General features: G+C 41.0%; 1 protein-coding gene across 1 annotated transcript in view; it reads right to left on the bottom strand.

The window, feature by feature from the left end:
- Positions 1-4,397: 4,397 nt before the first annotated feature.
- Positions 4,398-17,107, bottom strand: part of DDX1 (DEAD-box helicase 1) — a 30,137-nt gene continuing 17,427 nt past the window's right edge. The window contains exons 14-25 of the mRNA XM_077750938.1: positions 16,709-16,807; positions 15,803-15,892; positions 14,906-15,094; positions 14,228-14,279; positions 12,126-12,272; positions 8,649-8,740; positions 7,282-7,354; positions 7,058-7,130; positions 6,934-6,976; positions 5,809-5,904; positions 5,411-5,531; positions 4,398-4,726 (exon numbers count right to left, since the gene is read on the bottom strand). Of these exons, the coding sequence (XP_077607064.1) occupies positions 4,596-4,726; positions 5,411-5,531; positions 5,809-5,904; positions 6,934-6,976; positions 7,058-7,130; positions 7,282-7,354; positions 8,649-8,740; positions 12,126-12,272; positions 14,228-14,279; positions 14,906-15,094; positions 15,803-15,892; positions 16,709-16,807 (1,206 nt within the window). The 3' untranslated portion in view covers positions 4,398-4,595. The remainder of the gene's footprint in view (positions 4,727-5,410; positions 5,532-5,808; positions 5,905-6,933; positions 6,977-7,057; positions 7,131-7,281; positions 7,355-8,648; positions 8,741-12,125; positions 12,273-14,227; positions 14,280-14,905; positions 15,095-15,802; positions 15,893-16,708; positions 16,808-17,107) is intronic.

The following is a 17,107-nucleotide window of genomic DNA, read 5'->3' as shown; positions in this document are numbered from 1 at the left end:
TTTCTACAATAAGCTCCACTGCATAATACAATAGCAAAGCGTCCCCGAACCTGAACTATACTTAACCTTAAGACCTGTACCAGCTCAGGCCTGTGCAGAGGACACACAAATGATTTGCGACAGGATCGAGAACCCCCTGGGGTCAGGCTCGGGTTAAAGCAGCAGCTCTGCATCCTGGCAGTGTACTGGCATCGCCTGGGCTACCCAGGCCCCACTCCAGAATGATAAAATCAGAATTTCTGGAGGTGAAGGGCAGACGTCAGAACCATCGCTTGAAGCTCCCCCCAGGTGATCGCAATGTGCGGCCAGGATCGAGAGCCAGTAACCTCAGGACAGGAAGCAAGGTCTCGCTTTTGGTATAAAGACTGCAGACCAGCAGTGAATGACTGATGATTCTAGAACAGCAAGCCTCTCTCTCAGGTATCAGTTTGAATCATCTTGCCTGAGTCTTAGGGTAAAAGATTGCAGTGAGAATTATCCTTCTAAGGGCGGCTTCTCTGTAACAGTGTTTCTTGCTCTGCGGTCCAAGGTGTACACGTGCCGCCGTCTTCTGAGGAATTTGTTAAAATGCCCTTCCCGGGGCCCACCTGGCATCTGCTGACCTCTGCGTGTGATTAACTTGAAGTTGGTGACTGAGGCCAAGGTCAGATCCGGGCCTGTCTGACTCCAGGTTCTTCCAAATCCTCTCAACACTACTGACCACTGAGAGTACAACCCAGTCAGAGAAACCAGAGCCTGAGATGATCTTAATAGAGAGGTAATTATTTAAAGCAACAGAATGGAAAACAACAGCAAAAGTTCCCCTTCCACTCCTCCCTCCAAAGGAATCCTCTATCAATTACTGTAGAGTAGCAAAATAGTATCCCTCCCTTTCCTTCCTGTTCCACTACATTTTTTCCCTTCTAACAAATATTCCTTTTTCCCCCCAAATAAGGTCACTTGGAAAAATCCCTGGTACGTGTCAGCATCTATAAGAACATAATAAAATCACTGCATAGGGAACCTGCCCCAGAGCTCAGGTTCTATTTCCCCGCGTGGCCCTCGAACCTCACGTCTCCCACGCAGGCCGCGGGAAAGTGTGTAGTTCCCTCTTACATCAGAATAAGGTGAAAAATGTAACTAAGTGGTTTGCCCCTTTAGAACTGGCTGGGAGACAGCTTTTTTTTACTTTTAATCCAGGTTGTCCTCAGTCACTGCCACATACACTTCTACTTAAACAAAAAAGAAAAGAAGAGAAAGAAAGAAAAAGAAAGGGAGAGAGAGAAAGAAAGAAAGAAAGAAAGAAAGAAAGAAAGAAAGAAAGAAAGAAAGAAAGAAAGAAAGAAAGAAAAAGCAAGCAAATTACAGCAAGCTGAGGCCTTGTCTGTAGATGAGCCAGGAGTGGGGGGAGGGCGCAGGTAAGTAAGGAGTTGTGTGCAAAGAAGCGGCGCGTGAGACATGGGCGACCTCTGCACACCACTAACGATTCACACACCGTACAAAAAGTCAGTACGGAAACAAACTTTAAATGCAAAAAATACTTTGGAGAATAAATTGTACAGAATTTTTCCTGTATTGTCAGTGTGAATGTCAACAAGGACAACCTTGCAGAAAGTGACCTGGTAATGACCTTGACAAGTGTTCATAAGCACCATTCATTTTAATTCGACAATCCAGTTTCCAGGAACCTGGTAGAAAGCCACCCAAAGAGAGAACGAGAGTGTTCACAGCAGGGAACAACATAAATATTAGAAAACATGGTAGAAGCACTCATCCTCTGGACTTTGCTGAATGCTCATCATAATCCTGAATGATGAGAGTTATTTTCGCCACTTCTGTAAACAAAGAAACTACATCAGAGAGGCTGAGGAGCTGGCCTTGTGTCTTCCGGCTCACATGCGTTAGGGCCGGATTCACACCCAGGTTCACACCCTCCTCAGTCCCCTCAGTGTTCAAGGGCAGCAAGAACGCACGTCACATAAATCACAGCACATTCCATGGATTACGCAGCCATCATTTACAACAAGAGAGGTACTCAGGTCAAATGAAGATACAAAATTGTATACGCAGTGGGACCTAAACTGTATACCAAAGACCTCAAAGAAAAAAATGAACCAGTGTTACCGAGTGATTCCCTCTGAGAGCGGGAACAGAAGTCAAACGTATGGAGGGGTGGGTATTGCTAACCTGAAATTTCCATTTCTGTTTATAATCAGAAAGTATGTACTAACGAGGGAAGCAAGGTTTTGGCAATCGTATAACTAATGCCACTGGTTAGAGAGAGTCCTTGAGAATCCGTTCTCTTTCACACAATGATGCATAAGTGGAGACAGAGAAGCTCAGCTAAGTTTATTAAAATCTGAAATAGAGGGGGGGAAAGGCCCCAAACACAAAACCAGTCACTTTGAAAGTGTAACTTGACCAATCAAAGCCTGAAGCTGGCTTCCAAGAGAACAGTGAATGCAAGGTGCCAGGCCTCCCACGGCCCCAGCCACGTCCGGGGTAAGGTGCGGGTGGGGCAGGCCTGCAGCGGGGAGGCTGACGGCAGAGCTACAGGCACAGGTCTGCGGGTTCGTCTCGGAGCTCTCACCCCTGCATAGGAAACAACGCTGAAGCTGAGCCAGGACGACGGACAGGCGGTTAATACTGAACATTCTCCAGCCTTGCCTGTGCCCCTACAGCCCTGTATCGGCTTGGGTGGAGACCTAACGGTACGGTGGCTCAGAAGCGACTGTGCCAGGCCAGCCAGGGAGGGTGGCAGGTCCCCTCCGGGGGCCTCCAGGTTGTCTGGCCGCCACGCTGTGCCCTAAGTGTGACACTCTCTTAACGTGGATGCCAGCTCACTAATAGCACAGCCACGTTCCAGCTTGGGAGAATAGAGACAGAGCAGGTAGAGGATGCGACCTAGAGGTCGTACCCATCACTCTGACTCGTACCGCACTGACCAGGACCTGGGAAAGACGGTCTCCAGCGAGGCGACCTGGTACCGACTAAACTCGGGAGGTGCTATTTCTAAGAAGGGGGCAACTGGCATCTCTCATGGCACAGTGAGCATCTCCAGGCGGACGCTTAACAGTTTCTTAGCATGAACCCAGAGGCCTGAGGAATGGGTATCTGGAGGCATGGACGAGGCGTGACAGGAAGGCTTCCTGAGGTGAGGAGAAAGGGCAGGCGGGGCGTCCAGGCTGGGTCACACACAGCCTGCCCTTCTAGAACCTGTGCTGCCCCGGTCAGGATGGCCAGATGGACTTTCGAAGAAGAGATCGCCCACTCCACGCCTCCCGGCCCTTGGCAGCTGCCCGCCCGGCCCACCTGCCCCCTTCCAAACGCAGACAAGGAGCAGAAGCTGACCAGGGAACCCAGGCTGCAGGTCCGGGGCCGCAAACCGGGCCACGCGGCCATATGGTCCTCGCAACGGCGCGGCTGTGCCCAGAAGACGAGGGCGCGAGCAAGGTGAGGCCTGTCCAGGCTCCAGCGTGTGAACGGTCCAGATGGGTCTTTCCTCTGCCGTTATACCGGCTCGAGACCCCCTTTCTAAAGCAGTGATGAATGTGTGCGACCACTGCAGAGAGCTGTCACCACCCAGCTCCGAGGTCGGCTGGGGTCGTCCTAGGAAATCTCCAACGAACACAGGCAAAATGTGAGAACGGGACCCCGCCTCGTTTCACACAGACTGTGACGATATACTGGGCAGTGGTTTTCCACTGTTAACGTCTACACTGACTCTCACTCAAGATTTTGTCTGAAGAAACGATTTCAGTGCTAAGAGGTCTGAAAACCATCACACAAGGAATCAGAAGAGCCCATGTGCTTAAGGAGTCCAAGGCAGGAACAGCACTTTACTGAGACACAAAATAACCATTCAATTGTATCTGTTTAAATTTTTCCCGTTCCTTCTGGTATTTCAGGGAAAAGGGATTGAGGAAACGTTATTCCAGAGAACTGTGCTTAATTTTAAAACCTAGAGTGGCAGCAGAATAATTTCATCTTCATGACTGACTATCCTCTACAAAGAAAAGTTTCCTACAAAGAAGGTAAACTGTCCAAGACCCACCTGCAGGGTCACGGTCACAAGTCAGTCCTCACTCTGAGACATGGACCCTTCTGCCTCTCTCAAAGTCTCCAGGCCCTACAACTAACCAGGTGGTCCTTCTGCCTTGGCATCACCCAATTTTCTCTCCTGTCACGAGTCGCTTGTAGCTTGGGTGCCCACCCAGCCAACTATAACCATCTCAAGAACGTCTCCATTCAGAACCACTTCCTGTGAAAATGTCTACTCAGGATACCCACTGTTGGCTCCACACAGGTGCTCCAGCAAATTCACATACCCACAGACGTGACTTCATAAACCCACAGTTTTCTTGAAAAAGGAAAACTATCAAATTACTTTAAAAATAAGACACAAACCTTCATAAAAATATAGTCATCGAATTTATTACTCTCATTAGGTTGCCATTTTATGAAGAATTCCTGACACTGATGTTTTTTGACATGCAAGAGTTAGCAATAATAGCTTATGTTACTATAAATACTACTGCTTGGAAGCAGTACAACTGTTTTAGAGTTTTAAGACTACAGACTTTTATTATTCAAATCTTATTCAGTTTATGTTAAAATCAGAAGGTTCTGAACAGCTGGTTAGGAAGGTAGCCAAGATGCAGGAAAGATGTCTGCGCCTCCTTTTCAAGGGCAGCCAACTCTTGAACCGTAGGTGCCAAAATATCCACGTGGCCTTTATAGTTTCCACCTGCATCACACAAACAAATTATAAACTCATATAAATGACAGGCTCGAAAAAACTTGTCAGCGATACTTTGGCTCAATCACATCCGCTTCAACATTGCTTCTAGCAATAAACATGTACTACTGGGCAAATTATCTCCAAAAGTGAGTTTTAAAAATGTAAAATCAACATAAACAAACAATTGGGCCTCACTAAGAGTGTCTCAACACCCCTAGCAACCCCTCCCCTCTTTTTTTTTTTTTTTTTTTGGTTTGGAAACCACTAGCTTAGTAGTCTGAATCTTAACAAAAATCTTCAGGAATGAGCTAAGGGCATTCCAGGCAAAGGGAATGGCAGTACATCGGGTTACCACTTGAATTAAATCAAAGGTTTTCAATCTTGTTCAAAATTGCCATTATAGTTTTGCTTTCTAATAATTCCATAAATGCTCAACTACTCATTATGACACAAATACCTCAAGAGACACAGGTAAGCTGCTGTCCCTCGTTGGCACACAAATCACACAACCAAAAAGTGCAACAAGACAGGTCTAGATAAACTGCCATGAGGGCTGTAAGGCGGAGATGATCAACATGTCACAGTACACACTTAGCCCGGTGAGAAGAGATGGCACACGCTTCTGCACACTGACGCTCAGAAAGGACACATTCGCACTTTGAACAGAAATGAAAGTAACTCAAAGCTTACCACCAGCGGCCCTTTTTTGGCCGTAGGTAACTTTCCCATCAAATTCATCCACTGGTACCTTTATATCTGGTTCAACCTGAGAAATGGTGCAATTCAGATGTTCTTCTATCTCAGATAGCAACTAAGAAGGGCAGGGAATGAAAAGCATTTTTAAGTAAAAATTTCATTTTGACAGAGTTGCATTTTAATAGCATCAAATAAACGAGGAAGACTATAATACTTAGTATAAGTGGAAGTCAGATTCCTGAAGAGAGAAATCTGCGAGTTACAATCTACAAACTATAACATTATAATAAATTACTTCTCCTCACAACAAATAGATAAAAACCGAGGCATAATTTTTATAACTAAACACAGTCTATTTCTGCCAATTTCAGTTAAGTTTTCATGAGTCTCACCTGCATCTCATTGTACCATATGGTGCAGCCGCCATCGTCCTTAAGTCTCGTGTTGTAACAGCCCTTCCCACGGCTGCTACATACATGGTACCAAACCTACGTTAAAGACCGAAAAAGATTAACATGTACAGAGACTGAAACATGCCAGCTACCTTTATTCCCAATTAGTTTCTTAGTGTTTTCTGTCCCCAGGGAACAAGAGAGAGAAACTGCCGTGTGGTGTGTTGGCCACTCACGACCAGCACTCAGGAGCCATTAGGTGGGAACCCTGAAGGAGTTCTTTTGGAGAATCATCCCCAAGCTTTCCTAAAATGTGTGTCATTATAGAAAGGAATTCTCAGGTAAAAACAAGGATGGACAAGATATACTGAGATTGTATCACAAATGAAGCCCACATGTTTTCTCTAAGAAATAAAGCAAATAGCAAAAAGCAAAATGAACAATGAGTTTGAACACGAAGTTTGTGGGAGCTCCTTATTCTTTCAGCTTTCCTGTAAATTTTTATCAAATTATATTTCCAAATAAGAGTCTTCTGTGGCATGTCAGGGAGGATTTAAATAGCTTTTGGTGAAATCAAGTATATTAGAGCTATTAGTAAAAAGCACATTTTGCATTTTTCCTTTCTAAACATCATCCTGTTGCTCCATTCAAAAATATAGAAAAAAAGATGCCATTAAAAAGTTCAATGATATTCCAGGGGCACCTGGGTGGCTCAGTCGGTTGAGCATCTGACTTTGGCTCAGGTCATGATCTCGCCATTCCCGAGTTCGAGCCCCGCGTCGGGCTCTGTGCTGACAGCTCAGAGCCTGGGACCTGCTTCAGATTCTGTGTCTCCCTCTCTCTGCCCCTCCCCCGCTCACCCTCTGTCTCTCTCATAAACATTAAAAAAATTTTTTTAATAAAAAAAGTTCAGTTATATTCCATATGTATCTGAATTCAGTGCAAATGGAAAAATCAAACTGCTTTTATTTCCGACATCTAAAACACCACAAACAACGATGATAATACAGCACAGAAAAGATTGCCTTTTCTCTCTCTGCCCCTCCCCCACTCACACTCTCTCATAAACATTAAAAAAAAAGTTCAATTATATTCCATATGCAACTGAATTCAGTTTACATTTACCTTTTCTTTCTCTGTTGCCACCAGGGAAATGGCCAGGCCCATCCTGAAAGATCAGAGTCCTCATTAGACTTTATTCAAGAAGGAGGCACATATAAAAAGAAAAGAAGAAAAACGCCAGCAGCACCTTTCAGCCCTTCCCACTCTGCCAATTCGGTGGACGTAGTTTTGCTTCTCATCAGGCAAGGTGACATTTATAACTGAAAATAAAAACAATCATTACCAATTGCCATTAGTTCTACAATTTTCAAACATCCTAGATATTCGATGTTCTAAATATTTCAAACGTATTCGAGAGTGAGTCTGAATCCCATAAAATGTAAACCGCAGGGATCAGAACTTGCTTCTTACCGTAGGGAACACCATGGATGTCAATTCCTCTGGCAGCTACATCTGTGCAGATCAAGAACCTCACATCTCCTTTCTAAAAAGAACAGAGAAGGAATTTACTGGTATGTATACTAAACAATAAGCACGAGTACTATCATTCCGCTAAATGAGACCTCTGATTACCAACGTGTCACTATCAGACTAGAGGTCCGGATATTCATAATTCACTGTACCATGTTTTAAATTTTTAAGTCATGATCTGCTAAAATAAGACACTGAATATATCAATAATTGGATTCATTTTTTATTTTCTTTTTTCCCACACCAAAGATATTAAACTGCTATAATGTGGCTTCATCTTTAGAAATCCTGACTGGTAATTCAAGACAGATAAAACAAAACAAAATGTTAAAATATAAGCATTATCTTTAGCCTTGTATTACAATAAAGTCAGAATACTTTATTCTGACTTTTACCTTGAGGTGACACTTTTTGTGACAAGAGACAAAATCCTAAAGAGAAGGGACCACAGAGGGGGCCCCTGTGCTGTCACCAAGGAAATACAAATTAGCCTTTGGATGTCATTTGTGCCCCCAAGGCACCGCAGAGTGAGAGACAGGAAGGGGAAGGGCATGCTGACCTGGGCCCAGGAAAAGGCCCAGCGTAGAGAAGCGCACACGACATGGCTCAAGTGCGACGCGGCTCAAGTGCGGCCAGGCGACACGCTCTACTACCCACGTCAAGTCTGCTCAGCATGAAAGCATAATCCAAAGTCCCTCGGCCCAGCACTTCCCACCTTCCCCTCCCATGGCGGATCTGAGAGAAAATGATATTCGTACTCTGCACTGGGGCAAACGCACTGGTGAGCCGTGAGAGCACGGGGGCTGGGGGATCAAACCCTACCCACCTCCATCAAGAGCTGCGCTGCCTGTTCAGGACTGCAAGCACGTAACCAGGACAGTGTGCCCCGAACAATTACGAATAGTCTTAATTCCACAAAACCATATTCTGACACCTGTCTTAATTAATCTATAAATTCTCTATGGAGATTAGTACAAACTATTAAAAAAAAAAAAAAAAAAAGACTCCCAGACTTGGGTTAACTATCCCATGATGCTTCTCCTAAAAATGTCCACCTGAAAGAATTTATCTAAACCTTCGTTAGGTTGAAGATTCGTATTCCAGTGGTGGTGTGCCGAAGAGAGCTTTTAAGTCAGCAGTGACGGCTAAAGGGACTAAGCCCTGCCATGGTGAGGCTGCGCCAACAGGGTAAACGTCTTTTGAAATTCCTAGGACGACTGCTTTAATAATATTTACTGGAACTAATAAAACCAGCTACGATTCCCCTCTTATGTATCAAGGAAATGCAGTCAACTCAGTATTAGTACCTTAAATCTTTCCAAGTTTTGCTTCCTCTCATGAGGCTTTCTGTCACCATGAAGACAAACACACGAGAACTGGTGTCCTTTTTTATCAGGCCCTAGTGAAAAGAACATTCAACAGTTAACCTGGAAAACATTATACCTAAGACCATGTAAAAAACCAATCGCATTCAGACTGCACTGTCACCATAGAATTCCACAGAAATCTATACTCCAATGTGCCATGAACCACGGTTAACGCAATTTCTATCACAGGTGAAATGCCATTGAAACAAACTCTGTGAGCATTAAAACTGATTGGCTTTGAAGGAAAGTTTAAATCACTCTTCCTGAACTACAGAAGTAGACAGAACAGTATACCAACGAAGATGTGTCAGTGAAATGAAAACATGTGTTTATACCAGGAACCTCATCTGTCCCGTATAAAGCAAAGAACCAAAAAGTAGACCACAGAGATCAATCTTGGAAGAACCAAAACAGGCATTATGAAGTTCAGGCCCTTCCTAAAAGGCCACTCCCACAACCCGACCCTCCTCAAGGTATCCTCAGCAGCTTAGTTATCTGGTCCCGGACCAAAGCAGGTTAGAAGAACCAGGCTGGTCAGATGGAGAGAGATGACCATAGGGCAGGGGCAGTGGTAGCCAATCCTAGAAAAGCTCAAGCAGATACAGTAACAAGAGCAGTATAATCTAGGCTAGAGTGAGAGCAAACAACCTTCTAGAACTTAACAGAATGTACAGGCTCCACTGTGAGATAGCCCAGAGTAACAATTATGCCATAATTACTCTTCATAATAAATTTTAGGTTCAATACAATATACTTCAGAACTCAAGAAAAACAGAGTATGAAAGCTATCCACCCAAAATGACTAACACCAGAACTGATTACACAGAGGAGAAATAGCATGAATCAGAATTTGCAGAGGCTTACAGCTGGCCTACCACATTCTGAATTCAAGTGGTTTAGGAAAGGACCACAGACACACTCCTACTCCCCAGCTGAGCTGTGTAGAGCGAAGGGAGGGACCCTTGACTTCCCCCTCTTTTAAACCTCTGAAGTGTAGTATATAGTGTGCTGTGTTATTTTGGTTTTAATAATGGTTTGGGAGAGTTGGTTTTTAGGTAAAGGTATTCAGAACATTTAGGGAAGGAAGATGAAAGGAACCAAGGAATATTACTGCTTGATTAACGGCATTCCCAACCAAATAACCAAATCCTCCATTTAAACCAACATGGACAGGAAGCAGTATTTATTACGAAACAGTCACTATAACTAAAACAACCAAGCAAGTCTGTTTCCCATGACTTGGGGGGGAAAAAGATACTAAACTATTCACTGTAATGAACAATGTAATGTGTTTTTTATATGACCATTACTTCAAATTTTTTTATATTTTCCACTTTCTTTTAGAGTCTTTGGTCTCCTTGGTGTACAATTATAAAAAGAGATGTGTTAGAGTTTTTCCCATTATGAAAACAGGATTTTTCTGTTACCTCATACATCTATCAAATTTTGCTTTATATGTATTTTACATTTACTATATTTTAAGAAAATGTTTTAATGTTTATTTTTGAGAGCGAGAGACAGAGCACAAGATGGGGAGGGGCAGAGAAAGACACACAGAATCCAAAGCAGGCTCCAGGCTCTGGGCTGTCAGCACAGAGCCCAAGATCATGACCGGAGGTGAAGTCAGATCCTTAAGCGACTGAGCCACCCAGGCACCCCTATATTTTCAAACACAGCAACAATGAATTAATTACAAAAGTGAACAGCTATATTTTCACCTCCTGGATAACACCATTAACATTTACTATATTTGCTTTATTCCATATCTGTCCCTTTATCCTATTAATTCATTTTTATATTTCTGATGCATTTTACTGTAGACTACAAATATCTATACACAGTTTAGCATGCATTTCATTAACTAGAATGCAGTTATTTGTTTAGGTTTTATTGTTTTCCTTCAACATGAAATACTACAAAACAAGGAAATGTACAAATCTTAAGTATATATTTGCTGAGTTTTGACAAATGCATGTACCCATATAGCTTGAAGCCCTACCCAGACAGAGAATATGCATGTCAGCCCACAAACAACCTGCATGCCCTTTCCCAGATAACTGCCACTCCCGTTCCATAGGGAAAACCACTGTAGACTAGTTCTGATTCTTCTGGAACTTCACAAGTGGAATCATTACAGCACATACACACTCACACATACACACACACACATACATATATAGACACACACATACACACTCTTGTGTAAGAAACCTTTCATTCAGCATCATGCCTGAGATTCACCCATAGTTGCTGCATCCACCAGTAGTCCATTCCTTTGTACTGCTGAGCAGTATTCCACTGGATAAATATTTCACATCTGGTTTAAGCTATTCCCCTACTGATGGCCACTTAATGTATATTCAGTTTGGAGCTATTATAAAGAAAGATGCTATGACCATTCTTGCCCACATGTTCTCACTATATCTTGGGTAAATATTTAGGAGTTGGGATTACTAAGCCATAAGACACCAATGTTAATCTTATTAAAACATATAAGACCGTTTATCAAGGTGGCTGGACAACAGTGTATGAATGCGCCAGTTGCTCCACATCCTTGCTAAACTGTGGCACTGTATCTGAATCTAGCTATTCCAATGAACATACATGGTATTAACTGTGATTTTGTATTTCCCTAATGACAGGACATGCTGATCATTTTTTCACGTTGGTTCATATGTATCATGTCATAAAGAGCATTTAACATTAGAACCATCATGTAGTCATTGTAGATTAAATACTTTATTACATAGTGACCTTCTTTATTTCTAGTTAAGATTTTTGTCCTAAATTCTGCTGCATCTCTTATTAATACAGCTAAACCAAGTTTCTTCTGATTAGTAGTTTACCGGATACATTTTTTCAGCCTCTTTTGATCTTTCCATGTCCTCAGGTTTTAAGTAGGTCTCTTGTAAACAGCATAGTTAGATTTTATCCAGTTTAGCAATCTATGCCTTTTAACAGAGGACTTCAGTCCACTGATATATACTAGAGCATTCACTCATACATTCAGATTTTTCCATCAGCCATTTTACTCTGTAGTTTCTAACCATTCTGCTTTTTCTCATTTTTTTCCTCTTCCTTTCTGAGCCTTTTTTAGATGGCTTTTCCTCACTTATTGGTTTAGAAGACATATACACTCTATTACTTAATGATTACACTTAAATCTTTAATATGAAGTTAAATAATAACATTACCTTTCTTCAACAGAAAGCAGTGCCTCTGCAATGAAACTGTACCTGCGTGGAAAGCTGTTTCCTAGGGCTTATCACATGAAAAAGTACTGGATAAGCACAGCCCTGACACAGCGCCACCACTGCTTTAAATTCTGTGCACGCATTCTAGACCGCATCAACATGAGACTAATAATCTATTAAATGAGGAAATAAACACAATTTATTTCAAGTGAGGAAACATTACCTCCTCCTTGTTGCATAAAATATTGCTCCAAGTTATCACAGTCAATTTTGGTTCTACAGAAAATAATTGCTTGATCCATCTTGTGTTCCTTGATCGCCCGGACAGCATACTCCCCCTTCAGGATTTTAATAGCTTCAGACCACATCTCTTGAATACCACCACCACCACAACAACAAAAAAGAATTTTAATTTAAAATGGTTATAAACACACATAATTACAGTTACAGACTTACAGCTTTACTCACCTAAAAAACTCTACTTTAATATAACTATTATAGACAACAATAAGACATATTAAGATAGGATGAAATGGTGAGAATATCCATTCACTCATTTTTACTTAAGTTTTATTTTTATTTATTTTGAGAGAAGAGAGTACATGTGTGAGAGGAGGAGCGGCAGAGAGAGGGGGACAGACAGAATCCCAAGCAGGCTCTGCCCTGTCAGCACAGAGCCCAATGTGGGGCTCGATCCCACAAACTGAGATCATGACCTAAGCCAAAATCAAGATGCTTAACCCAATGAGCCACCCAGTCACCCCAACTCGTTTATTTTTATTGCTGTTAATGTAGGTTTATGTCATTTTATAGTGTACCAAAAACACCTATACCACACCTTTTGTGAGGGAAAACGGACATATAAACACACAAACAGAACTTCATATCTACAACAAAACTTTGTTCTTACCTCCCATGGAGATGTTTACTCAATTATTTTAACCTCTTTTGAAAATAATTAATGGGCTTTTTAAATCAATCTAACACCAGAAAGCTCATACTTCTTGCTACAGAATAAAAACCGTTTAACAAACTTAGTAATTTCTTAGTCATCATCCACCCAATCTCTATTTTTCAGTGTGAAGCTGCACTACAGTTACTCAACTATCTAATGCAAACTTTTAATTCTGTAATCCATCATATAGCTAAAGGCTCTCTGGTCATAGCTAATTGTTGCATAAACTAAGCAAAATATTTATAGGAAAAAATATACGAAGAAGTAAAAGTCTGCATCTTATGACATGCCTGCCCTAACAGTGGGAGAGCATGCTACTTTGACCTACCAAGGTGTCTGCTCTTCAACAAGAAGGCTGGCTGAACACGCACCTGACGAATGTGGGACTGCACACAAAACTGAATCAAAGGAACTCTATTTAATCAGGATTTCAGAGAACTCACCTTTTAGATATTGATCATAAACCTACCAATGAATCCAACTATAGTGACGGCAGTCTAGCCCTTCCCGGTGACCCACCTGAGACATCGGACCCCATGCATAGGGCGCGAGGGCCCGAGGTCACTCTAGGTGACAGGCACTATGCTTCCCATATGGTGTACCTTCACAGACCTTTAAAACATTATGCACCTGAAACACAGGGTCTCTGCTCTGCACAGGAGTATCTTCAATGAATCAGGACTTAGTGGCAGACTTTTTAAAAACTGGTAAATCTTTCATGACATGGAGTGTCAGTTTAGGAGGAGGAACAAGTCCTAGAGACGGATGGTGGGAATGACTGCAACGTAGGGATATACTTCATGCCACTGAGCTTGACCACTTCAAAACAGTTAAAACGGGAAATTTTGTGTTGGGAATATTCTACCACACACAAAAAGAACAAATAAACGATTTCAAGATCATGTCTGTATCTTTCATAAAGTTGTAAACTAGACACACTTTTCTTTGTTAATTCCCTGAGTGAAGAATCTACGTGACATTTCTCCTGGGATTCATGGCCAATATAAAATCTGTTGCCAGAGAAGTCTGCTGATACCCTCCGATCAGTAAGAATTCCATAATCCAAAATATCTGAGTCAGATGCCAGGAGACTAACATCTAAAATCCAGTGATTAATACTGCTCTGAGCTGACTGACACCAGTCAACTTTTTCCCCCATTTCTTTACTACTTCTGTTGCCTTTATTTTCAGCATTCCCGTTCTAATTTTGTAGGTCACCTCAAATCCTTCATGAGAACAGATAGGACATAAATTCAGTAAGACCAACCAATTTGTTTTCAAAATCTTTCAGCCCCATTCATTCATGAATTCATTCACCCATCCATTCATTCATTCACTCACTCATGCATTTATTTACTCATTCAACTTACCTGGACTATTGGCGCCAGGCCTTGTGTTATCTTTTGCATGTACATCGTCAGTCTATGAAAAGACAAGGATAAAAACAGGGTGGCAAGTGGGTAAGGAAGGATTCCTTTTTTTCTTTTTAAAGGGAAAGCTGTTTCTAACTTTAGATACAGACCTATATCTTTATAGCATGTGGGCAAAACCATTCTTCAGATTCAGAAAAACACTTTATGAACTGAGGCCAATCAATTTTAAATGTAACAATAAAGATGCAAAGGTGGCTCTTAGAATACTGTACATTTACCATAATTTTACAAAGGTAAATCTAAGATCAGTGGGAAAAATGACCAGACAGGCACATGAAATTGATTTTTAGGAAAATAAGGAGCCTCAAAAGGACACCAAAATACTACTAAAAATGGCAATCATTGTATCTAAAATTAGATCTATATACACACGTAATCATCTATTTATAAAAACTATATCAAGATGATCATAAAAGTAATTCTTACAGAGGAAAAAATAAAAGTTGAGCCCATCATTTATTCCAAGCCCTAAAGGCCTGAACTTTTCTGGTCAATGTGCTAGACTCCTCTTTTCTTACGTACAGTATCTGGCTGGAAGAATCACTAAGAGCCCAAGGTGAAGCTAGTTTATGAATGTTTTATTCTACACAAATGTTAACACTCTAAAGTACTTACTCTAATGTGGTTTTTCCCAAGCCTTTCCCAGAGTCTGTCAGTTTTGGGATTCACTGGGACAACCACATGGTGCACGGTATCCGGAACAGAATCTTCTCCTTTTAAATCAACCCATGTGGGAAAATGCATGATCTTCTCAGACAGCTTCTTTACATCGAAAGAGTGCAAAGTAGCAGAGCAAACAATCACCTAAGGAAACAAGAAATCAAAATTTAGGTAAACTTTTATAATAATAATTCCACCTAATGTGGGGCCCAAAGTATGTCAACCTGGAAGCTAAAGATGGTTTAACACCTGCCCCTAAAGCAGCAACTAGTGGCATGACTCTGGGCAGGCTGACCTCGGAGCTGCAGCCTCTCACCGCCATGGAGACCACGCCTCGATTCCATGAGGTCCGACGAAAACTACTAAAGATGAAAAGGTTTCTGAAGATCTAAAATCGTAAGTTACTATGTGTCCCCTCCCTTCCCCTTAAAGCCCCCACACCTCTCAAATTCTCCCTAGGAAACAAGGGTGAGAAAAATAAGAGTAATATTTTAAGAAATAATTACAAAGGAAATGACTGTTTTTCAACAGCTCAAGATATTTTCCCCTCAAAAAGGAAGCTGTACTCAGTCTGGAACATAAACGCTACATGCTCTATAGAAAACAACCAGGAATGTTTTACTTATCGGCTTCAGTGACCTAATTTCCTCAAGCTCCCTCCTTCATTTCTACGGGCAGCTTTTAAGACTATTTGTTTGTGTGTACTATGTAGTCAGGTAATGAAGAAAAGGCTTTCTACGGCAGTTAACTTAATCAGAAGACACGGAGACAAGATGTAAATGTAAAACAAAACAAGCATAAACACATAACAACTGTCTACATGTATTTTAAGATGTATCAGTCATTTCATACCTGAAGTCTTTTCCCATCAGAGGTAATCTGAGGAATCTGACTGTGAATCCTATTTATAAAATCAGAGTAACCTTGAGAAAGAAGTCCATCCTGAAGGAGAAGCAAAGAAAGCATAAATTTTTAAATCAACACCTAAACCTTTCTGTTGAAAATCAACTGTAGAAAGATAATGGGAATGAATTCATAAGCGTATGTATCCCCACCATATTATCAAAATGATTATTTTCTATCAGATAAGGACAAATTATAAATGCAGCTTTCAATTCCATGTAACTAAAATATGAAAAAGGTGACAATAAACAATCCAAAAACTATAATGTTTTTAGAGTTAATAGCTCCTACACATCCTTAAACATAGTATTTTAACTTGGAAAACTGAAAACAAAAATCATCTCACTGTTATAAAGCTACCTCAACCCATCTTGAAAATACTTTAGAAGTGTGTCAGACATTAATGTCCTTACAGTTCACATTTTGCAACTATGACATAAAGAAATAATTGTACTGTGTAATTTATGTACCAACAAAGACTGCTTTTTGGAGTAAAAAAACCAGTCCATGTATCTGTTAATAAGAGTGGTTAAACAAACCATGAAGTATCCATATAATAGAGCACCAGTCAGCCTTTAAAACCTGTTTACAAATAAGAATGTGAAATACTTATAATGCTACATTTAAAGAAAAAAAAAGATTCCCCAGATTCTACATAGCCTGATTTACTATATAAAACAATATTAACATAAATACAAGGAGTGGATGAAAATATACCAAACTGGTAACAATGATTATTTCTATGTGTTGGGATCATGAATGAATTGTATTTTTTCATCATTCTACATATTTTTACCTCCAAAAACATAAGCAAACATTTTTTTTTTTTTAAAGCATGACTATATTCCAACATACAGCTTCATCCAGGACCAAGAATCTAACTTGAGACAAGTTCAGCTTTCCCGTTGACACCAAGTCATCTAGTCTTCCCGGAGTGCCGACGACTATATCGACCTGAAACATATCAAAAGCAGCACCTACTGAAAACTGAAGCACTATTATGATCACCATAAAACAGCAGCCAACAAGGGTCTACTTACAAAGAAAACATGCACATTGAAGCAGTTACAGTCAACTCTAAATTCAGAGAAAAGGAGCTGTAGAAAATGCTCTATTACCAAACCTGTATTTGGTGTGACATTAATGTGAAGACTTTAGTAACTGATTTTGACATCCTTAACTGCTATATATAGTCTAATATAAAACAATATATATATACAGTCTAATATATAAAATAATTTATAAAACTACATA

This window comes from Crocuta crocuta, unplaced genomic scaffold (genome assembly GCF_008692635.1).
Source record: "Crocuta crocuta isolate KB4526 unplaced genomic scaffold, BGI_CrCroc_1.0 scaffold129, whole genome shotgun sequence".
In the NCBI taxonomy this organism is placed as follows: domain Eukaryota; kingdom Metazoa; phylum Chordata; class Mammalia; order Carnivora; family Hyaenidae; genus Crocuta; species Crocuta crocuta.
Note: the sequence above shows the minus strand (reverse complement) of the source record. Positions and strands in the feature narration are given on the sequence as shown.